Source organism: Bos mutus, chromosome 29 (genome assembly GCF_027580195.1).
Source record: "Bos mutus isolate GX-2022 chromosome 29, NWIPB_WYAK_1.1, whole genome shotgun sequence".
Lineage (NCBI taxonomy): Eukaryota > Metazoa > Chordata > Mammalia > Artiodactyla > Bovidae > Bos > Bos mutus.
In genome coordinates, this window is record NC_091645.1 from 5,144,842 (window position 1) to 5,167,593 (window position 22,752).

Here is a 22,752-nt window from a genome sequence, read left to right on the forward strand (position 1 = left end):
CCCCATCTCAGTGTGGTAAATTTTATCCTAAAAACACTATGAACACAAAATGTATATTCCTTCTTATTACTAAGACATTCTATTTCTTAAATGTAGAAAAAGATAAATTTGGATTACATCAAAAACCTCCACAATATCCCTTTAATTACTGCCTGCATATACAAGGAAGTTCTGTTTGTTATTTTTATCATATGCATTTTTACCTCTGGCATTCCTTGTGGAGAAAAGGCACTAAAGGGTGGCACAATGTCTGAGACATTTTCATATCCTGGAGGAGGCGGTTCAAATAACGATGTGTTGAAAATCTAGAGAAGCAAAGCATAATAATTAGAATCAAATCAGGTAAAGCTTAATTACTACTATCAAGCAAATAAATGTGTATCATCTCTTTCGCCAGGAGAGGGTTAATCAAGATTTCTGTATTTTAAAGATGCAAATCAAAGAGCCAGACCTCTGCTAGACGCTGTGAGGAGTTCAAGAGGTGAATAAACTACAGACCCTCAGAGGGTCTACAAGCAGCAGCTTTTGATTTAGAAGGAAAAGTTCACTTTCCAAATAAAAAAATAACATCATGTAGTATTATCAGTTGGAGAAGGCAATGGCAACCCATCCAATACTCTTGCCTGGAAAATCCTATGGACAGGGGAGCCTGGTAGGCTGCAGTCCATGGGGTTATGAAGAGTCAGACACGACTGAGCGACTTCACTTTCCCTTTCCACTTTCATGCATTGGAGAAGGAAATGGCAACCCACTCCAGTGTTCTTGCCTGGAGAATCCCAGGGACGGGGGAGCCTGGTGGGCTGCCATCTATGGGGTCGCACAGAGTCGGACACGACTGAAGCAACTTAGCAGCAGCAGCAGCAGCAGCAGTGTTATTACTCACTTATAAAAATGTTAAGCTAATTACTTATAAACAAATTAAAGGTTAAATTCAATTCTAACCAAACATAATTTTTCAAGTGTATCACTGACACTGTTAAGTGGGAATTAATATTATTTTACTTTCCTAACTACTAAAAAAAACAAAATTAATAAAATTAACCATTACCCCACCCCCAAAAAAGAAGAAAATAAAAAAAAAAAAAGAGAGAGAAAAGGAACATTAGGGGGAAAAAGTAAAAGTAAAATTCATATAAGTAGTATTACTGTAAGTCAGTATAACAAATTTTTTTTTAATTTTTAAAAAAAGCTTAGTATGTCAGACTAGATAAATTCAACTGTGTACCATTTTACAAGAAGTTACCTAAACATATGATCACAGTAAGTCTGAAAGTAACAATGCAGAAAAAGAAACACCAAACAAATACTGTTTATATCTAATGGAAGAGCTCCAAACTCCAGGAATCAACAGAATTCAACACGGAAATAAAAATAATCCATCATTATGGTTAGAAAATCTAATATTCCTTTCCCAGTAATTAATAAAAATAGACAAAATGAGAGCACATCAAGGATAAAGGATATTTTGGCCAAACAATTAACAAATTTTAACTAATAACAAATATAAAATTATTAAACTCAACAACTGAAAATATTTTTTTCAAATAACAAGAGAACATTTATAAAAATTGATGACACAATAGACTAAAGAAACGACTGCAAAGGATTAGTGTCATACAAATTGCAATTATTTGATCACAATGTAGTTAATTTAGAAAATCAGATCTTGTGAGATCTAGTTGAAGTAGTTCTTAGAAGGAAATGTATGGTTTTAAATACTCATATTAAAAAAGAATAAAGGTCCAACATCAATAAATCAAGTATTCAATTGAAAATTTACAAAGAACAGCAAAATAGAGACTAGGAAGGTAAGAGGGGAACTTAAGAAAAAAAAAGTAATACAAATAAACAATATTAGGAGTAGAAAAACAGGCTTATCTGTAGATCTTGCAAAAAAGATAGTAAGAAAATTCTAGGAAGAACTATGCCAATAATTGAAAACTTAGATGAAATGGAACAATGGATTTAAAAAAAATTAAAACTGACATAACAGTGCATTTTAAACGAATCTAAATAGTCCCATAACAAAAAAGAAATTGAATCAGTAGCTTAACATCTTCCTTATAAAACAAAGTATCAAAACCAAGTGGTTTTCCTTTGATCTGAAATACTAAAAGATTTTTTAAATACGATACAATCTATTTCAGAGATTAAAAACTCATTTTATAAGGCAAGTATAATCTAGAAATTATAATCGAATAAGCATATTGCAGAAATACAGGCCAAACATGTTATCAATATAATAAATGTATACAGATATGAGTTGAAAACTCTACTACATACTAATATTATACATTTCAAAAATGTAAACTAATCTAATATTACATCATTCATTATAATTATCATTATGAAAAAGAAAACATACGCTCATCTCAAAAGTTATCTAGAAAAAGAAAAAATTTCTGATAAAATTCAATATAAATTCATGACAAAAAAGTCTTAGTGAACTTGAAAAGTGAATTAGTACATGCTGTGCTAAGTCGATCGAGTTGTCTCCAATCTCTGTGATCCCAGGGACAGAAGAGCATACTGGAGTGGGTTCCCATGCCCTCCTCCAGGGGATCTTCCCAACCCAGGGATCGAACCCACGTCTCTTATGTCTCCTGCATTGGAAAGTGGGTTGTTTACCACTAGTGCCACCTGGAAAGCCCTGAATTAAGGTAACCTGACATAAATATCAAAATTAAGGTGAAACATTAAAGACATTCAAGTCAAGGACACCTGCTGCCTTCACTTCCTTTCAATATTAAACTGTAGGTCCTGGCCAGTGCAGTAATTTAAAGGTGCTGGGAGATGGAGAGAGAATCTGAGCTGACACTATACTAAAGCACCAGCTACCTACTTCAGGTGCTGACAGAACCTAAAATGAAACCAAATCAACTACTACTCTTCAAAAATTCCCACATCTTCCATTTTTCCTGTAATTTTTCTCTGTAATAGAGAACAAACTGATCTGAATCACTGGGGAAAATTCTAAGCAAAACTATACTAAAGTGCAATAAAAATCCACCTTGAGAAAAAGTCATCTCATCAGCAAGTCTTTCAGTCAAGGGAGTATTCAAGCTGGTCTCACTTGATTTGCCTTTATGGCAACCTTCAATTTTACAGCATCACTGAGCAGGTGGACTTCACATCCAGTTTATGAGTTATTCCAACAACTGGGAAAAGTTTCTTATGGTCAAGGAAATGACTCTTCTGGGTGACTTCATCAAAGACAGACAATACACCAGTGAGCAATGTTCACTATCCAACATTCACTAACATAGCCTCAAACTATGTATTCTGAGTATAAGTAAAATAATTTTGGTTTACAAATTTTTATTTAACTTTTGCAACATAAAAGGCAATATATATATATATATATATATATATATAGTTCAATCTATATGGCACATTGTCCCTACATAAATAAAGAGAAAATAATGCATAATATGTATTGAAAACATTTCTGGTAGAATCTATAAAATATTAATCATATTTGTTGTCTGTGGGAAGGAGAACATGTCTGTGCCATGCGGGACAGTAAAATTCGCAGTTTACCTAGCTTAGCTATGAACGGTCAGTCACATTAATTGATCTGGGAGATGGGGACCCAGTAAGAGAGTATCTGTAGTTGGGGCAGAGGGGTGAGAATAGAGCTGAACTGTCACAAGGTCAAAAGAAAATGCCTGAATCTGAAACGCAAGCACTACAAGCACAACATTTAAAGAAACAGAGGTATATATCAAAAGAAATCAACTCAGGGCTGAACAGTGATTCCCTCAGGGAAGAGGGAAATAGGGAAGAAGCAAGGCCCTTTGAAGAACTGTGTGAATATTTATATGCAGGTATAACTGGATAAAAACAAAACTGAATTAATGATATAACTTTCAAAAAAGTTAATAAGCTTTTGGCAGCTAACCCCATTCAGGAAAACCTCCAAAATGAAACTTCTAATTATATGTTTATGTTATGGGACAGGCTTTAGAAATTTCATAAATGCTTATAATAGGAAAAACAAATAATGAAATGGAATAAAAGCAAAGGTAGGGATGAAACTGGGAAGTGAAGAGGAAGAAAAGAGAAGAAAAATGAAAGTTTGTTATTTTCCTCATTGTATACAATCACCAAACTTGAGAAATCAAATTTGGTTTAATGCATTTTTTTAACCTTGTATTTTTTTAACCTTAATATACTTTTTTTAATTTTACAGTATAGTTTTGGTTTCTGCCATACAACAATGCAAATCAGTCTTAATTATACATACACGTCATCACAGAGCACCAGACTGCGCTCCCTGTGCTACACAGGGACTTCTCACCAGCTGTCCATCTTAAACCGATAGTGTATATATGTTGATGCTACTTTCTCCATCCGTCTCACTCTCTCCCTCCCCCACTGTTTCCACGTATTTTTTAATATTACTGGCATTTTACTATGTGATCAAATACTCTTCCTAAATATACTTTTAAAGACTCTTTAATAATTATATAGATAATGTCACCACTTATAAAGGCTACGGAATTTTATGGAGTGTATTGGTATTCCCCATACCAACCTTAAAAATATTTTTATAATTGTGAAATGGTTTGACAGTATTTTTAAAAGTTAAACTGTATTAACTATTATAATTTAAAAAGAGTGAATATGTAAAGTTTCAACTCATATTAGGAAATTTACCATGGGATTGTATCACTGACTACAAAATAGCATATTAATCATTAAGAAGAGGCTGATTCATTAGTCAATAAGAGGAGGTGATTAAAAATTTGTATGTACAAAAATCACATGATATTTTGTGCTGACCAATCAAACTGGATACATTTGAATCTATATGCAATTTAGAAGCTCCAGCGAAGGGGACTCAAGAAAGCTATCTAGAGGAAAAGGGCTATTTTAGATATGGATATGGTAGCTCTAAGACAAATACTGATGAATATATGAGTTATATTTTATGAGTTTTCATATTGAATATACATCATGATATGAAATATCTCAACTACTTGTATCATCTTCTTTTCCAATTATGTGCCCTTACTAGCAAAGAAGATTGTGAATTTTTAGCATAGATGTAATTCTCGAGTGTTTCTCTCCAAACTCTCTTCTTTCCAAATGCCCACACCCAAGTTCTGGGTACACAGCTGAATACATGATCAAAGGAAATATAATCATGAATTACCAATAAAAACCTACTGGCTCAAAAAACACATCTCTCAATTTCCTAGCATCCTCAAATTGATGTATGATCTTTTATCATCTGAACCAATCAAAAGTGTATCTAATTTAGCCATAGTTTACTAACATATCATATTTTGTTAGTGAACAATAGTTAAAAAGAAGAAAATAGCAACTGTCATCAAGCATCAATTTCTCAGAATCTTTTCAACACCACGTTATATTCAAACATCATTAAGAAAGAGTTGGCACCAATAGTAAGATCATTAAAGGCATCATTCACAAGTGTCAATACTAATTTCTATCAGCGTTTGGAGATGGCACAGGGCATTCTTTTACAGAAGGCATTTCAAAACAGAAGATGGGGAGCTTATTTTTTCTTTCTTTTTACCTCATTTCCATCTTCATCAATTATTGAGATGTAGTTGGGAACAGTCTCATTTGGATAGGACAACAGGACATCATAATGGGCTAACTCAACAGAATCCAGGCCAAATTCTTTCCACTGAGCTTGAATTTCCTTTGCAAGCTGGAAGTTTTGTTCTGTTCCAGCTAAATGCGGTATCCGTGTAAAATTACTGTTGAACAAAAATTGAAAGTAGTTAGAAATTGTTTAGTCAGCCTTTGTCTTAAGTCAACAACCAAATAAAGCAGATTTACATTTTAAAAAAATACTTTTAAATGCTACACCTTAAAAAAGCAAAGTGGTACCATTATGACATCAAATAGATTTTAAAGTGTTTTAAAATCTTCATGTTATAATTTGTACTCATTCAAGAGAAAAATCAGAAAAACTGATCCTCATAGAGAATTGATATGTGTACACCTGTAGAGGATCTCTCCATATTAGATGAGGAAAGTGTTCTATTCTTTCCTTAAGACTCAGGCATATTTGAACTTTCATGGAATTATCTATTTATTTCACCTTATAAAATATAATTGGAAAGTAAAAAATATTTTCAGCCAAAGATCAAGCTGTGACATTCCAAGAACTACTGATAATCACATTTATTTTAAAATAATGAACATTATAGCAAAGTGAGAAACCTTTTGGTTAGCAGCCATTTTAAATTGTCTTCTTTAAGAAGTAATTTGGACATATTTACACAAGCTCAAACCGAATCGCTTGTATTCCAATCACCATGCATTCTAAGTATAATACTAAAAATCAACAATGAGAATTAGTCTGACCAAGAATATCTTTAACAAATAACAAACCATGTGGCTAAAATTTTAGGTACGACAAATATTTTCAAGAATAGACTAATTTCTCATTTAGTATGTGTAGATACTGGGGCTTTTGTTTTAAAGTTCTCTTTCTTGGAAATTTGTTGTTTCCTTGAAGATTCAGTTCACTGTTATTTTCAATTTAAATCGTTTCAAGAAAAAAAATCCCATATGACAAAGCATCATGTGCATGAAACGACATTTATTCATTTCTAGCTTATAAGTGTCTTGAGCTTCATGAATTTCTCATTCTAATTATGTAGGTTTTTCTAAACTCAATCTACTTCCATTCTTACAGTGATTTAAAAAAAAAAAAAACAATGAATAACGAACATAGATATAGTCATACTAATTTCAAGTGCTGAATCCCTTAAAAAAAACTAAGGGAGGAAGGGGAGTCCTGGGATTAATTTTATAATTAGAGTAAAATCATTTAAATTGTTATTTACAAAAACAGTATTACAATTCTCATTCAATAAATATTTAGAAGTTTAAAACCCTACACAGGATTTCTAATGTGTATTTGCAAAATAAAGTAATGAAAAGAACACAATTTTAAGAGGCAGCTGAGGCATCTATGCATTTCCTCATCGACCTGGAAAGAAAACATTACACAGCCAACATGTTGCTATTTTATTCCTTATTACACAAATCCAAACTGTAACATAACTAAAATAGATGCAAAGTTTGCAAATTTCCTGAAGTCATAGCTATAACTCTATTCTTACATGAAAGAATTGTTATGAGAGGCTTGATCCTGCCCACACAGACACACACACAGGAGATCATTATCAGACTTTATTATCGAAATGACTCCCCTAAAACTAAATTCCCCTGCCAAATTCATGATGAACCTCTCTATCCAAAAAACTTTATTCCTTTTTCACATTTGGTCTCTATTCCTGTCAGCATTAAGGAGTGTCAAAGAAAAAGGCGGATTGAAATCAAGCAGTACCTCCAAGGGCCCTCCCAGATACAAAAGCCCCACGGTGCCCCCCGTTTATATTTTGTAGTAAAAGGCTTTAATCTCCTAGGCCTTCCCTGAGTTCCAAAGAGCAGACACAAGCAATTACCATTATGGAAGTGAGTGAATACAGAAATAAAGGAACAGTGGTAAAGCAAGAAAAGTAATGATAATTTAAACAATATAACAATCTGATACATATCTTTGAGCTGTTCTGCAGAAACTGAGAACCCCACATAGCTGGAGTATGGTGACTACGTGCTGACCACAAGGACATAGACCTGAGACTACTTAGAACCACAAAGTTGATGATTTAGATTTCCGAAACATCATCTGGTTACCTCATCACCAACCAATCAGAAGAAAGTCCATGAGCTGCAACCAGCTTCTCAAATGTTGTCTTTAAAAACCCTCCCCTTGAAAGCCATCTATGATTTCCGGTCATTTGAGTTTGAGGTGTCTGTTCTCTCTATTTGGCACCCTATAATAAACACCGTACTCCTTCACCTCAACCCAGCGTCAGTAGATTGCAGCAGGCTAGCAGACCCAAGTTTCATCAGGTAACTTGATGAGTGAAATTCCTGGTAAAAGTTTTGTTGTTATCAATCGACATACAACAAGCATGCTATGATCAGCGTTAGAATCGATTCATTTGAAGAAAAGTTGATCCTAAAAATGACGAGTAGGAAAAAAGATGTGTTTCCAAGGATAAATAAAATCAATTGCCACAAAATCGGTGTCCTACAGGTTTTGCCACTGTCTTGTTGTATGATCCTGGCCATGTCTTAAATTTCTCATTCGTTGTGAGTGCTTAGTGGCTTAGTCATGTCTGACTCTTTAAGATCCCCATGGCCTGTAGCCCACCAGGCTCCTCTGTCCATGGGATTCTCTAGGCAAGAATACTGGAATCGGTTGCCATTTCTTCCTCCAGGGGATCTTCGCAACCCAGGGATGGAACCCGAGGCTCCAGTGTCTCCTGCATTGCAGATGACAGGATTATTGGCCCTCTGAGCCATCAGAGAAGCCCTCTCATTCATACAGAAGGAGAAAATTGCTACCTCACTAATACACAAAGATCTGAGGCTCAATGAGACAACTGGTAATAAACAGAAGTTCTGTTTTTTTGTTTTAATCAATTGAGAAGTGTGTCACAATTTCTTGACCTACTAGAATATCAAGTTATTTTTTAATTTATTTGAATAATTTATTAACTATCCAAAATAGCTAACATCGTGCATTTAAAAAATAGGCACATACATCTCTGTCTGGCTAAAAAACTTTAAATATGTCCTAAGTATCATTATGTCATCTCAATTAATAAAGGGAGCTATTGATGTACATTTTAATACACTACATTTGGTTTACGAATGAACAATGCTTAGAGACATTAGGTGACTTAAAGACAACCAGTGAAAGGTAGAACTGGTTTTCAAATGCAGATCAGTGAAATTCTAAAACATTCCTCTAAAATAACCTTGTCTTTCAGAAAGCGTGGAAGAAGAATGCAAAATAATGAACAAATCTGAGACTTTTACCAGGTGTTACAAAACAAAAGGAAAACACAGGACAACCTTGCACGCCAAGGGAGACCGAAAAGGCAGTCCCTCCTTAATCCTTCCAGTCAGAGTCAGGTAACTTCGAAACAGTAGAGAAACTTTAGCAGTAAAGCGAAGGGTTAGAAAAGGGGAAAAGACAGATCTGAGCCTTTAATGACCCCTGACCTAAGGGTATAAATAGACTGAACAGCTCCAATGGACAAATGGCAAACTGGAATTAGGGGGAGTTCAGGAGGCTTCTGGAGATTCTGTGGCCCTTGGAGGGGTGAGTGGGGGTTCTGTTCATCTCTTTTTGTGTTAATGGTGAAAATTCTTGAGTTCTAAATGATGCCAAGCAGGGCCCTGTGGGGTTTCAGGCATGGAGGCCTTTTTGTCCCCCACTTCTCTAGGCAAGACTCTACCTTCATGACCTTCCCTGAGTTCTAAAGGGCAGACTCAAACAGCTGCTAATTAAGAGAAATCACCTGAAATATGGTGAGATTAAAGGAACCAGAAAAACTCATCAAGTTTAGGAGACCCAACCACCTGAGACCCTGCATACATCCTAACCTTGTCAGTTGGCAGAAGAATGCTAATACCTCGATCCTTGTCACATAACCCTATCTGACTGTTTAACCTCTTCCATTCTCCAGGGCTTCCCTGGTGGCTCAGATGGTAAAGAGTCCGCCTACAAGGCAGGAGACCTGGGTTCGATTCCTGGGTTGTGAAGATCCCCTGGAGGAGGAAATGGTTACCCACTCCAATATTCGTGCCTGGAGAATCCCCATGGACAGAGGATCCTGGCAGGTCATAGTCCATGGGGTCACAGAGTCGGACAGGACTGAGCGACTAACACTACACACTATACTATTCTCCAGGGAGAGGAGCACAGTTCTTGAGGTACTCCCCCTCTGCCTGCCAAAGAAATAAAGTCACTCTTTCCTCCCCCATAACTGTCTCCATATTTCTGTTCATCACTGCTACACAGAGAGCCAAGATTTTGGCAGTATAAACAGAAGATCTTGGTCAAGGCCATGGAGAATAAGCAAAAAGCTGAGGGCCCAGAAAGTGAGAAGATATTCATTTTTCTTCTTTGCTGGTCACTCCACATCACAGAGGATGAGATGGTTGGATGGCATCATTGACTCAGTGGACATAAGTTTGAGCAAATTCTGGGAGATAGTGAAGGACAAGGAAGCCTGGCGTGCTGCTGTCTGTGGGGTCCGAAAGAGTCAGACACGACTTGGCGACTGAATAACAACAACCATGTCACAGGTCAGAAAAGGAAAAAGGAAGCAGAGGTAGCACCTGTCTAGGAGTGAAGATTATGTCTAGCCAGACTCCCACTTTCATTACATCTATTATATATAACTACAGAAAAAGACATGGAAGAGGCAGAAAAATTTCCACAAAAAAATTTTTTTAATTCCATATCTCTCACCAGAAATGGCCCTTATAAAGACTTGACAGATGCCCTAGCAAATTTTATTCATAGTTTTAATTTTAAAGACTATGTGTATATTCTCTCTGGTGTTAGTTGCCTCGTTATGTCCATCTCTTTGAGATCCCATGGACTGCAGCCCAACAGGCTCTTCTATCCATAAATTCTCTAGACAAGATACTGGAAAATGTAGTCATTCCCTTCTCCAGGGGATCTTCCCAACAAAGGGATCAAACCCAGGTCTGCTGCATTGCCTATCTATCTATCTGTTCACTTGCCTGTTTTTATATAAAATTATAACTTGCATTGGAGAAGGCAATGGCACCCCACTCCAGTACTCTTGCCTGGAAAATCCCATGGACGGAGGAGCCTGGTAGGCTGCAGTCCATGGGGTCGCTAAGAGTCGGACACAACTGAGTGACTTCACTTTCACTTTTCTCTTTCATGCACTGGAGAAGGAAATGGCAACCCACTCCAGTATTCTTGCCTGGAGAATCCCAGGGATGACGGAGCCTGGTGGGCTGCCGTCTATGGGGTCGCACAGAATCGGACACAACTGAAGCGACTTAGCATAGCATAGCATAGCATAACTTGCATTCATAAAGGAATCCTTTAATCATTATCAGGACTTCAAGTATTTTGTTTTGAAAGAGTCTAAGTATTCCAATCAATTACTCAATAAAAGTGTTTTATTTTTAGTTGTCTTGAAAATACCTTTTAAATTTATTCATTTACTCTTTTTCTCCATACCAGGGATAGCTATTTCAGGAAATAGGCAGCAGGTTTTTACACTAGGTCACACATATGCTCTCTAATTTCATGCTCATCATAACAGTATCACTATTCCCATTTTACAGATGTGAAAATGAGAGCTCAGGAAGGTTACATATTCACTCAGTTATGTTAATATCAACAGGCAAAGATGGAATTTAAACTTGTCAATGTCTGACTTCAAAGTCCAAATTTATTCTTTTGACTTAAACACATTATCTTCCTCTAAAACAGGAGTCAGCAAACTATGTTTTAAGCTGGCTCTTTACAGGAAAAGTATGCTGACACCTGCTTTAAAACATCTATCATGATAAAGTTCAGCTGAGGGTAAGACTTTTTTTTTAAGTCAGTTTCTGTTTATGAAATAATGGATCAAGCTTCTAAACAGAATAACAAAATTTTTCAACTTGATATAAACTTTGAAGTATCTGCTTACTACAAGAAGGTCTTGATGTTCTCTGCTTTCAACTCATCCAAAAACGCTTTCTTTACATTATGCTGTGGAATGTTAGTAGCTTCACTGGAGGACTTTATAAACCATCCTGCAAAAGACAAACAAATATAGGAATGGGGTATAAGATTACAGACAGAGCATATTTTTCCTTATTATTTTATTTATCATACGTAAAACACAAATTGTCCATGACCTCTGGCATTAACTGAGATTTCCTGAAGTTTTCTCTTGCCTACCTCCATTGGAAAAAAAATCATGCAGACAGACTTAATTACAAATCAGTCACAATATATTTTTAATCCAATTTCATTATGTATTGCTGTTATTCTAAGAAATGCTTTATGATATTAGCACTAAAATTAAATATACTAATGGGGAAAAGGAAAGCCTAAAGGAGATCCACCTTCTTTCTCCTTCAAGCTTCTATCCCCAGTGACTACTCCTCTGCTGACCCAGAAAAAACATTTAGTAGATGTTTAATGAATTATGAATATATTTCACGTACATAAATCATTTCAAAGAGTTGAAGGCAATTCAGTCTTATAATCTGTTCTGGTTCTGACACTAAAACAAAGTGTGATAAAATATTCTGTGCTTCCAGTTGAAGGCAGGCTTGAGAAGTCCAACTTCAGAGAGCTACAATGAAACTGCAAGACACCCAACATCTCTGCAAGACAGAGGCTAGAGGCAACGGGCAGGCAGTTCGCCCAAGACCATGATCCGTTGTAGTTGGCTTCATGAAAGATGATATGATTTGTGCATAAATGGTTACCAAAACCACCCAGCTAGCTTTTATGGAGCTTTCCAATTATTAATCACATACATGCTACACACATGCATATATACATGTGTACTGAAATAAATGGTTGGCAGCAAATGGAAATACAGTTCCACCAGTATGTTTAAAAAAAAAAAAAAAGGGACTTGGAAATGACTTTAAGATCAGGGCACACGGGGGATGAAATGCTTGAATAGAGATCTGAAAAATGAGTTGGATAAAGAGGATGGAGGCCTGTGGGAGGGAAGGAGCAGAGAATCCTAGGGAAAAGTTAACATTAATAAAGAACGCACTCTGTGTAAGCCACTGTATGGGGCCAGGGCAACACTGGGTACACACTCAGTCGCTTCAGTCGTGTCTGACTCTTTACAGCCCCGTGGACTGTAGCCTGCAGTCTCCTCTGTCCACGGGGTTCTCCAGGCAAGAATACTGGAGTGGGTTGCCATGCCCTCCTCCAGGGGATCTTCCCAACCCAGGGATTTAACACGAGTCTCCTGCATTGCAGGTTGGTTCTGTACCCACTGAGCCACCTGGGAAGCCCAAGGGCAACACTAAGAAGCACAAAATGCTTCTAAAAGACAGAAAAGACTTCCCTGGTGGTACGGTGGACGGGAATCCACTTGCCAAGACAGGGGACACAAGCTGGATCCCTGGTTCAGGGAGACGGTACATGCCAGGGGCAACTAAGCCTCAGTGCCACAGCTGTTGAGCCTAGAGGCCAAGAGGTCCAACTATTGAGCCGTTTGACCCCCACTCCTGGCAACTAGAAAGCTCGAGCACAGCAAGACCCATCGTGGCCAAAAAAAAAAAAAAAAAAGACACATAAGATCCTAATCTTCGTGCTAATCTTGCCGAGTGAATTTCCCACGTTTTCAGTTGAGACAATTGAAACTCAAGGTGACCGGTGTCCTTAATGAGCACACTTATCTCACCTAAGCCTCACAGCAACCCTGATATCCACATTAGTTATGAGCACAACGTGGTTCAAAGGGCACAAAGCAAGCAAAAAGAGACTGAGTTCGAGCCAATCTAGCAGGTTTATTGGAGAAGGAAATGGCAGCCCACTCCAGTATTCTATGCTGGAGAATCCCATGGCAGGCTCCTCTGTCCATGGGGTTGCAAGACTCGAACATGACTTAGCGACTAAACTACTATTCCTAGCAAGTTTATGCCCTGGTCTTCTAAATCCCAGAAAGGGAGCCCAGAATTCATAGTATGGGTAAACTACCTGGGGATACCTTACACTAGTCTTGTGCATTAAAGTACAATTAGAAGCATCTCCTCCCCAGGAAAGAATAAAGTGCCAATTTACTACTCCCAGTAAGTTACAGCTATTGTTCTTATAAAGACTGACAAAAAAGGCTAAGAGATTTCCTCACTTGCTCAAGGTCAGGAAGAAGTTGCACAGTCTTTAAGAAAAATCTCAGCCTTGCTCCCTGATTACCTTGGAGAGTTGGGTTAGGTCTGCAAGTTAGTACACAGGGGAAAACTTGAAAGCACTGCTGTTAAAGTTCTGCTCAGGGCACTGACAATAAGGTCAGCCAGTTACTAACTGTTCCTCTATTACTTACTTCCAAAAAGAGAGAAAGGGGCTCCCGAGAGGCAATGCCCAGCGCTCTCCTCACTGTACACATGAAGCAGTCTCAGGCACAAGACTAGATAAAGACCCCAAAGAGGTAGGAGTCGTTTCTTACAAAGCTTCTTGGACGATCTAGCAAATGCCCCCCAGATCCTGCGGAAAGGTGCCAATTTCTCGCAGGCCTGCAGCCGGTGGAACTTTCTCAAGTTCAGTTTCAGGGTTTCTGCACTCTCCTGACCCTGGGTGCCTGTCCTACAGCAGCCCGTCCAGAACGCAAACGTGCACCGTCCCCGGCAACTAAGTCCCACCTAACTCGCGGGAGCTGGTCCGCACGCCCCCCAGCCGGATCCCCGCCCCGGAGCCCAGCAGCAGTATCCCCCGCGGCAGGGGGCCCCGGAGCCCCGCGGGCCGCGGGGCAGCCGGCCGGGCGGGGGCCGAGCATGGCGCGGACCCCCGTCCTGCCCCTCGTACCGAAGAGGAAGCCGAGGACGAAGAGGCCGGCGCCCAGCACCACGGCCCCCGCGCAGAGCCGGCGCGGACGGCGCCAGGCCACCGAGGCCGAGTCGGTTTCGTGAAGCGGGTTCCACATCACGGCGCGCGGCGGCGGGGCCTCCGGGACCGTGCGGCGGCACCGCTGCAGCCTCGTGGGCGGCTGGGCAAGGGCGCCTTCCCCCGCCCCGCGCGGATCAGCCGGGCCGCCGGGAGTGCGCTCCCCGCCCGGGCTCCGCGGATCCCGCCCCCGAGACTCGGTCCGCTCGACTCTCAACCAATCCGAGAGAGCGAGAGGCGGAGCCGTCCGGGAGCAAACCCCTACTCCGCGGAGAGGTGCTTAAAAAAAGAGAAAAAGTTTGGCTTCAGGATTTCTAGCCCTTATTTTAAAATGAAAGGAAAAGGAGGAACAAAGGGAAGGAGGAAGCGGAGGACAAACGCTTCTCCTTTCTGCACTCCCAGGCCACAGTCCTATGGACAGAAAGAAAACTGCTTCGCGCGGAATTCAATGGAAGGGTCCTCCATTTTTTTCTGTCTATGAAAATACATTTTCCAGGCTAGTTGGTAGACTAAATTATTTCTCAAGAACTTTTTCTCGGACCTGAGATCCCACTCGACTCTTTGCGACCCCGTAAACTGTATGGTCCACGGGATTCTCCAGGCCAGAATACTGGAGTGGGTAGCCTGTCCCTTCTCCAGGGTATCTTCCCAACCCAGATATGGAACCGGAGTCTCCTGCATTGCAGGCGGATTCTTTACCAACTGAGCCATCACGGGAGCCCCATTAAATACTATTACAGCCCTGTAATTAGTTGGTGATGGACAGGGAGGCCTGGCGAGCTGCAATTCATGGGGTCGCAAAGAGTCGGACACGACTGAGCGACTGAACTGAACTGAAATGAATGAGGAAAATCGAGTAGAAAACGGTAGTGCCCTATTTTGGCACTGATTTGGATTCAGGGAGTAAATTTTGATGTCAATGTGAGTTACCGCTCTGCAGTTTTTCCTAGTGAAGATCACTGATATTAATAAACTATTAGGAAATTATTCCTGCCTTTACATTACAGAGCCATTTTTTTAAAGAAATGATACTGGTATTTGCTGACGGCGGAGACTTTATCTCGTTTCATATCCCAGCTGCACTTGGCACTCTATTACGTTGTGGGCGTGAAAATCAGTCTTTGTTGAATTAACCTGGCAAGTCTGCCGCTATGTCGCGTCAGTCGTGTCTGACTGTGCTACATCGCACATAATTTTACCCTTGTTCAGATAAGATCAGTCGCTCAGTCGTATCCGACTCTTTGCGACCCCATGAATCGCAGCACCCCAGGCCTCCCTGTGTCCATCACCAACTCCCGGAGTTCACTGAGACTCACGTCCATCGGGTCAGTGATGCCATCCAGCCATCTCATCCTCTGTCGTCCCTTTCTCCTCCTGCCCCCAATCCCTCCCAGCATCAGAGTCTTTTCCAATGAGTCAACTCTTCGCATAAGGGGGCCAAAGTACTGGAGTTTCAGCTTTAACATCATTCCTTCCAAAGAAATCCCAGGGCTGATCTCCTTCAGAATGGACTGTTTGGATCTCCTTGCAGTCCAAGGGACTCTCAAGAGTCTTCTCCAACACCACAGTTCAAAAGCATCAGTTCTTCGGTGCTCAGCCTTCTTCACAGTCCAACTCTCACATCCATACATGACCACAGGAAAAACCATAGCCTTGACTAGACGAACCTTTGTTGGCAAAGTAATGTCTCTGCTTTTGAATATGCTATCTAGGTTGGTCATAATTTTCCTTCCAAGGAGTAAGCGCCTTTTAATTTCATGGCTGCAGTCACCATCTGTAGTGATTTTGGAGCCCAGAAAAATAAAGTCTGACACTGTTTCCACTGTTTCCCCATCTATTTCCCATGAAGTGATGGGACCGGATGCCATGATCTTCGTTTTCTGAATGTTGAGCTTTAAGCCAACTTTTCCACTCTCCACTTTCACTTTCATCAAGAGGCTTTTTAGTTCCTCTTTACTTTCTGCTATAAGGGTGGTGTCATCTGCATATCTGAGGTTATTGATATTTCTCCCGGCAATCTTGATTCCAGCTTGTGTTTCTTCCAGTCCAGCGTTTCTCATGATGTACTCTGCATATAAGCTAAATAAACAGTTGATATTTAAAGGATGACAATAACCACAGGCTTTATAAAAATCAATGATGTTCTTAAAATCTGCAAGGGAAACTGCATGCATGGCCTTTAGCTGGGACTGCTTAATGGGAACATTGTATTTAACAAATCCAGGAAATAGCAGAGCTTGAACCTGCTGGAGATAACAAAAAACTTGGGGCCCTGGAAGCTGCGGGAGGGGTAGTCAAGGAAAAGCAGACAGTTTACTTTGGGAAAGGCAGAGAGTGAGGACAGACAGGGCTAGATGGTAGAGAATCTCAGGTACTTTATATAAAGAATTTCTGAGCTAAGTAAAGAGATATGGGAGAATTAAAATGTCAACAGTGAACCGAGTCAACTACTAGATGACCTAGGACAGGTTAGGGTTAGGGAACCCTAATCCTAACCCTTAATATCTTTCTAACAATACCTTTTATTTCTTGAATATTGCCTAATGTTCTTGTTGTCAAATCTAACCAAGAATGGTAGAAGAAGTACTCACTGAGCACTTTCTAAACGAGACACTTTATATACACCTTAACTTGTTTAATCATTGGTACGTTTCATAGTTGATACTATCACTTTTTTCATTTTACACATAGAAAAACTGAAATTTAATTAGATGGAATAAATTACTCAAAGTGACAAAGCTAAAACATAATCCAATGCTTATCTTACTCTAAATCGCTGTCCTGTCTGCACTGAACATGGGATATATTTGCTAAGAGCTCTGCTTATATTGGGAGGAGCACTGGGCTTGAAGTCAGAAGACTTGGACACAAGCTTCAGTTCTGGTCCTGTCTAAACCCTAAATCCTCAAAAGTGACATAATGTATCGTCTCATTTGTAAAAAAAAGAAATAGGATCATCTAATAACATTATTAAGAACTGTTGATAAAGATGTTCTGAAGGTTATATGTGACTGTAAATGAGGCAAATTATATTTATTAAATACAAGAAGTGTTTTTGAACAATATAAGAACTACATGACAATTTAGTTAATACCCTTTACAATGAGGTAAGCTACATTTGAGAAATCAGAGAACAAATGATAATTTGTCATCTTATAGAAAGGACTCCTTCTCCCCTCATGAAGCATACAGTTTAGCGGGAAAGACGAAGCTTTTATGAGTAATTAATGACTAATTAATATCATGAGCACATTCTACATGGTAAGCACTTACTATATGCTTTGAAAGGTAATTTTATTTGACTACCAAGATTTTGCCCTAAAGAATTTGAAATCTCTAAGAAGTGATTTTACAAGCCACACTAGATTTTTCTATTGTCATTTTTATTATTTCCATTTTATAGCTGAAGAAACTAAGCTTTAGTGAGGTTAAATTACTCCCTCCCCTACAAAAACACACGTGTTTTCTTTGATAAGTGTTGGATCACATTATACTTCTTTCTTTGACTATTGAGGAAAGATTATAGATGACCTTTATATAAAGACTTGTAGAAAAGTCCAAAATCCAGTGGAACATGCGCTTATTTCTCTTGATTATAACATTTATCATTCTGTATTGTAACTGTGTTTATATGTCTATCTTCCTGAATATTGTGATCTTTTTCGAGGTCAGGTACTTTATTTGACACATGTTTATATGCATAATATTTGGCACAAAATAACAATTTGATAAATATGCATTCATTAAACAAATAAATGAATGATTGAAGAACAATTGTAATGCTAAAAAGGAAAGCCTTTTGCTTGCTAATTCACTATGTAATAGGTCACCTAGTGACAAATGATGAGTCTGTCATCCCTATACCTTGCCTGGGTGCCTATTTGAGTTTTCAAAAGCACTGATTTCATACGATACTCTCCCCAACCCTGAACCACTTACTTCCTCCACACATTTATTATGATTCACAAATTCCCAAGGAAAAACAAATATAAAATTTGTTTAATAATGCTTTATTTGAAAGTGTTCAAAATTGCAAATGCACTCCTCTATTTGCAATTTGCAAGTTTCAATTTACATTTTGCAAGTTGCAAAATACAACTCTTATTTCCACTTTTATATTCATAATATTTTCTCTTAAGAGCCTGCTTAAAAACACTCATGTTGCGTTCTTGATATTCATAGACATTTGCTACTAACACATTGATCTCTGCTGCTGCTGCTGCTAAGTCGCTTCAGTCATGTCCGACTCTGTGCGACCCCATAGACGGCAGCCCACCAGGCTCCCCCATCCCTGGGATTCTCAAGGCAAGAACACTGGAGTGGGTTGCCATTTCCTTCTCCAATGCATGAGAGTGAAAAGTGAAAGTGAAGTTGCTCGGTCGTGTCCGACTCTCAGCGACCCCATGGACTGCAGCCCACCATGCTCCTCCATCCATGGGATTCTCCAGGCAAGAGTCCTGGAGTAGGGTGCCATTGCCTTCTCCGAATACACTGATCTCTAGTTTTCCTTAATTTTATGTGTTAGGCTTTTGTTGCACATTTTATTCTCTTATTCCCTTTCAGGTTTTAAGCTTCTTGGTGCCAGGAACAATATCATGTTCCCATCTATTTTCCAGAGTTATCACAATGCTTCATATATAGAAACATCCTTTTGAATGATTGGATGACATTATACTAAGAGTTGAAGCAATTATGAGATATGAGAGATGATTTCTATTACTGAAGAACTTTATTCAAAGGGGGAAGATAGGGCCTAAATAGAAAGATAAATTACAATACCAGAAAGCAAAGATTATGAGCCAAGAAGAATAGCAACAGCTGATGTTCAGGAAGCATTATGGGCTGCACATTTATACCTAATGATTCATATTAACCTCATTAGTGTTTGTTTGAAGAATACCTTGAAATATTTCATAGTGTCATATGCCCATCCATACACACAAAAATTGTGTGGCATAACTTTGTAGGTAGGTGAATAAGATAAACTAAAATGTGACCTGACCATCCTCTTCATCTCCCAGTGCATGAAATAATATATTTAGAATAGAAATATTAAATGAAGGAAACATAGCACACACAAGTATAGTGTTTGTACATGAAAACGTAGTATTTGCATCTGTATTAGTTACCAAGTCTTACAGCATCTCTCGACTGAAAACTCCGCCTGTTGGGCCTGGCAGAGCGCTTCTCACATTATGCGTGCATGCTGTCACGTCAGTCGTGTCCAGCTCTGCAACCCTATCAACTGTAACCCACCAGGTTCCTCTGTCCATCGGATTCTCTGGGATAAGAATACCAGAGTGGGTTGCCATGCCCTCCTCCAGGGGACCTTCCTGACCCAAGGATTGAAACTGGGTCTTTCTATGTCTCCTTCATTGGCAGCCAAGTTCTTTACTACTAGCGCCACCTGGGAAGTCTTTGTCACATAATACTTATACAATAAAAGCTTTTAAATGAATGAAGTGTACAGCAACTACTAGATGATGACTAGTTATTACCTAGTTACAAAACTCTTTTAAACAATCAAGAGTATGGTACAAAATACAATCTATCTATTATTTAATTCAGTAATGAGAAAAAGTATTTTTGTCCTTTACTATTATATGCTCATAAATGTATTTTATTCAATCTGAAAAGCATTTCTTAAAATTAACACCAAGGGCCAAGAACTGGTCTGGGTCACAAACACCAAACTAATAAGATTTTTCTTTGCTTCAGTTCGGATTTCTTACTCCTGGAACTTTGGCAAAAACAGGTTGCAAAGCCTTGTGAGAAGAAAAATTAAGTACAATCTAAACCCAAGTATGTAATCTCTGTTGGTTATTAGATCTACAAGACTGTTATATGAGTTGCTATAGTAACTACACATAGAGCATTATAGGCACAGTGTCTTGGTCAGCATTTCAGGTAAATATGCCAAACACGTAAGAGTATCCTTGAAGAATCTTTGAAATGACACCAATGTTCCATTTTTGAGAAAGTAGATTTTAAATTCTAGAATATTTAGATTTAAACATAGAAATGTTTAGGTAATCAGATTATGTATTATTCCATTAATTACTTAGTATTTCAAAACTGTGGTTTGTGATATTTAAGAGAATTTGGTCTATTCAATTAGACTTGATTCTAATACAAGCTATATAATTGAATAATTCAATTACCTACTATCTTTATATGCAGTTTTTTTCTGAAATATGTAAAAGAAGTTAATATTCTCCATAATTACAAATTAAAATTTTAGACTGATGAGAATTAATTTTAAGTTCCTGATAAGATTTGTTAGATGATTGAATTGCCTAAAAATTAACAGAATACATTACATGTATAAATGCTGTTTAAAATGTTTAATAGTATTTAATTAACTAAGTGTGTAAACATAATACTAAAACTATAAAAGATCCCAGAGTTATTGTTAAAATTTATTAGATTTATAAATTGAATAAGATACATATGCAGAAATTAAGGAAGTTAAAGAACAAGTTTTTTCTTTAATTTCTAATTTCAATCAACCAAATAATAATTATAAAAGTTAAAGTAAAATTCTGAATAGATCTTTTAATATATATAAAACCTTCCCTTGCTGCTAAGTCGCTTCAGTTGTGTCCGACTCTGTGCGACCCCATAAACGGCAGCCCAGCAGGCTCCCCTGTCCCTGGGATTCTCCAGGCAAGAACACTGGAGTGGGTTGCCATTTCCTTCTCCAATGCATGAAAGTGAAAAGTGAAAGTGAAGTCGCTCAGTCGGATTTTTAAAATATTGCAACACAGATACTCAGAGAGTTTAGTAAGGTGAAATGCTAGTTCCCCAATGAATACTTTCTCTTCTGGACTAGATGATATCACTTCTCTTAAACTGTCTGGCATTCCTTCTCAGTTTCCTTTGCCAGCTCCTCCTTCACCAGCCCTTTAACTGTTAGGCTGCCTGAAGCCTCTGCCTTTGGCTCTGGGTTCTCTTCTTTCTGTAGCATCCCTTGAGGTGATTTTAAACTCCAAGCACCATCATGCCCTGGCAGAAACTGCTCACCAAACGTATTTCCTATTTCCTAGGCATACAACTTAGACCACAAGTCTCATTCTCCCTTGAAGTTAAGTAGGCCTATACTACTGTGTAAGAGTTAATAAAATATACAAGGAAGTATTATATACCACTGCCAAGCCTAGCCCTTAATACTTCCTACATAATCCTCTCTCTATTCACCTCAATTATGTGGCTGAATACACAAGATCTAGCAGAGATATCAGAGGCTCTAGGGAATGGTATAGCCTCAAGATACAAAAAGCATCAATTTCTGAATCACTGTTTGGAGGAATGACCAGCAATCAAGAATGTCTATTGGACTTTATAAAAAAAATAACTTCTAATTTTTTAATCCAATAGATACATTACAGAAGTCAGTGTCACTAAGTTTCACTTATCTCGATAGAATCCTCTAGTTTTTCACATTTGTTGTCTGCCAAGACTTCACACCCAAGATCCAGAATTAAACGTTCCATTGTTGAATTGAGATCTCCACCCGAGCGTCTACCCGGCCACTCAAACTTCACATGAACAAAGAGTAGCTGAGTGACTGACAATCAGTGTTAGTAAGGGTTCTACAGAGAAACAAAGCTAAAAGGCTATGTATAAATATATGGAAGAGGAGATTTATCATGGGAATTGGTCATATGGTTACGGAGGTCAAGAAGTCCCACAGTCTGCTGTCTGAATGCTGGAGAGCTAGGAGAGCTGATGTTAAATTTTAGTCCTGGTCTGAAAGCCTGAGAAGGAGTGTGGGGGGATACATCTCTAGTCTTCAAGTCTGAGGCCCAAGAACCACTTCCTCTGATATCTGAGAGCAGGAAAAGATGAGCAAGAAGAAATTCACTGTTCCTTCACCTGTTTGTTCTGTTAAGACCCCAATCACACTGGTAAAGGTGAAACTTTACTCAGTTTACTGGATCAGACGCTAGTCTCTTTCAGAGACACCCTCACAGATACAACCAGTACTAATGTTCTGCAGCTCTGAGGGCATCCGTTAGTCCAGTTAAGTTGATGTATCAGTCTCTTCACCACCACCCCCAACACCTTCACTTTCCACTCTCCAACATTACCCCATCTCCAGCCAGACTTCTCTGTCGGCTCTATCTGAATAAATGACACCATTCTCCATTGTTGTTCAGGATAAACACCAAAGTCATTCTTTATCCACTTACTTATGAAATATTTATTGAGAGTCTCCTCTGCATCAGGAAGTATGCCAGGTACAGCATATACAACAGTAAACAAAATAACCTGGTAGCTCTTCTCTCTTTCAGTCAAAC

At 38.6% G+C, this 22,752-nt stretch overlaps 1 protein-coding gene across 1 annotated transcript in view; it reads right to left on the reverse strand.

The window, feature by feature from the left end:
- Positions 1–14,629, reverse strand: part of FOLH1 (folate hydrolase 1) — a 73,084-nt gene extending 58,455 nt beyond the window's left edge. The window contains exons 1-4 of the mRNA XM_070365070.1: positions 14,375–14,629; positions 11,529–11,634; positions 5,546–5,732; positions 204–305 (exon numbers count right to left, since the gene is read on the reverse strand). Coding sequence (XP_070221171.1) covers positions 204–305; positions 5,546–5,732; positions 11,529–11,634; positions 14,375–14,492 — 513 coding nt within the window. The 5' untranslated portion in view covers positions 14,493–14,629. The remainder of the gene's footprint in view (positions 1–203; positions 306–5,545; positions 5,733–11,528; positions 11,635–14,374) is intronic.
- Between the last annotated feature and the right edge of the window lie 8,123 nt (positions 14,630–22,752).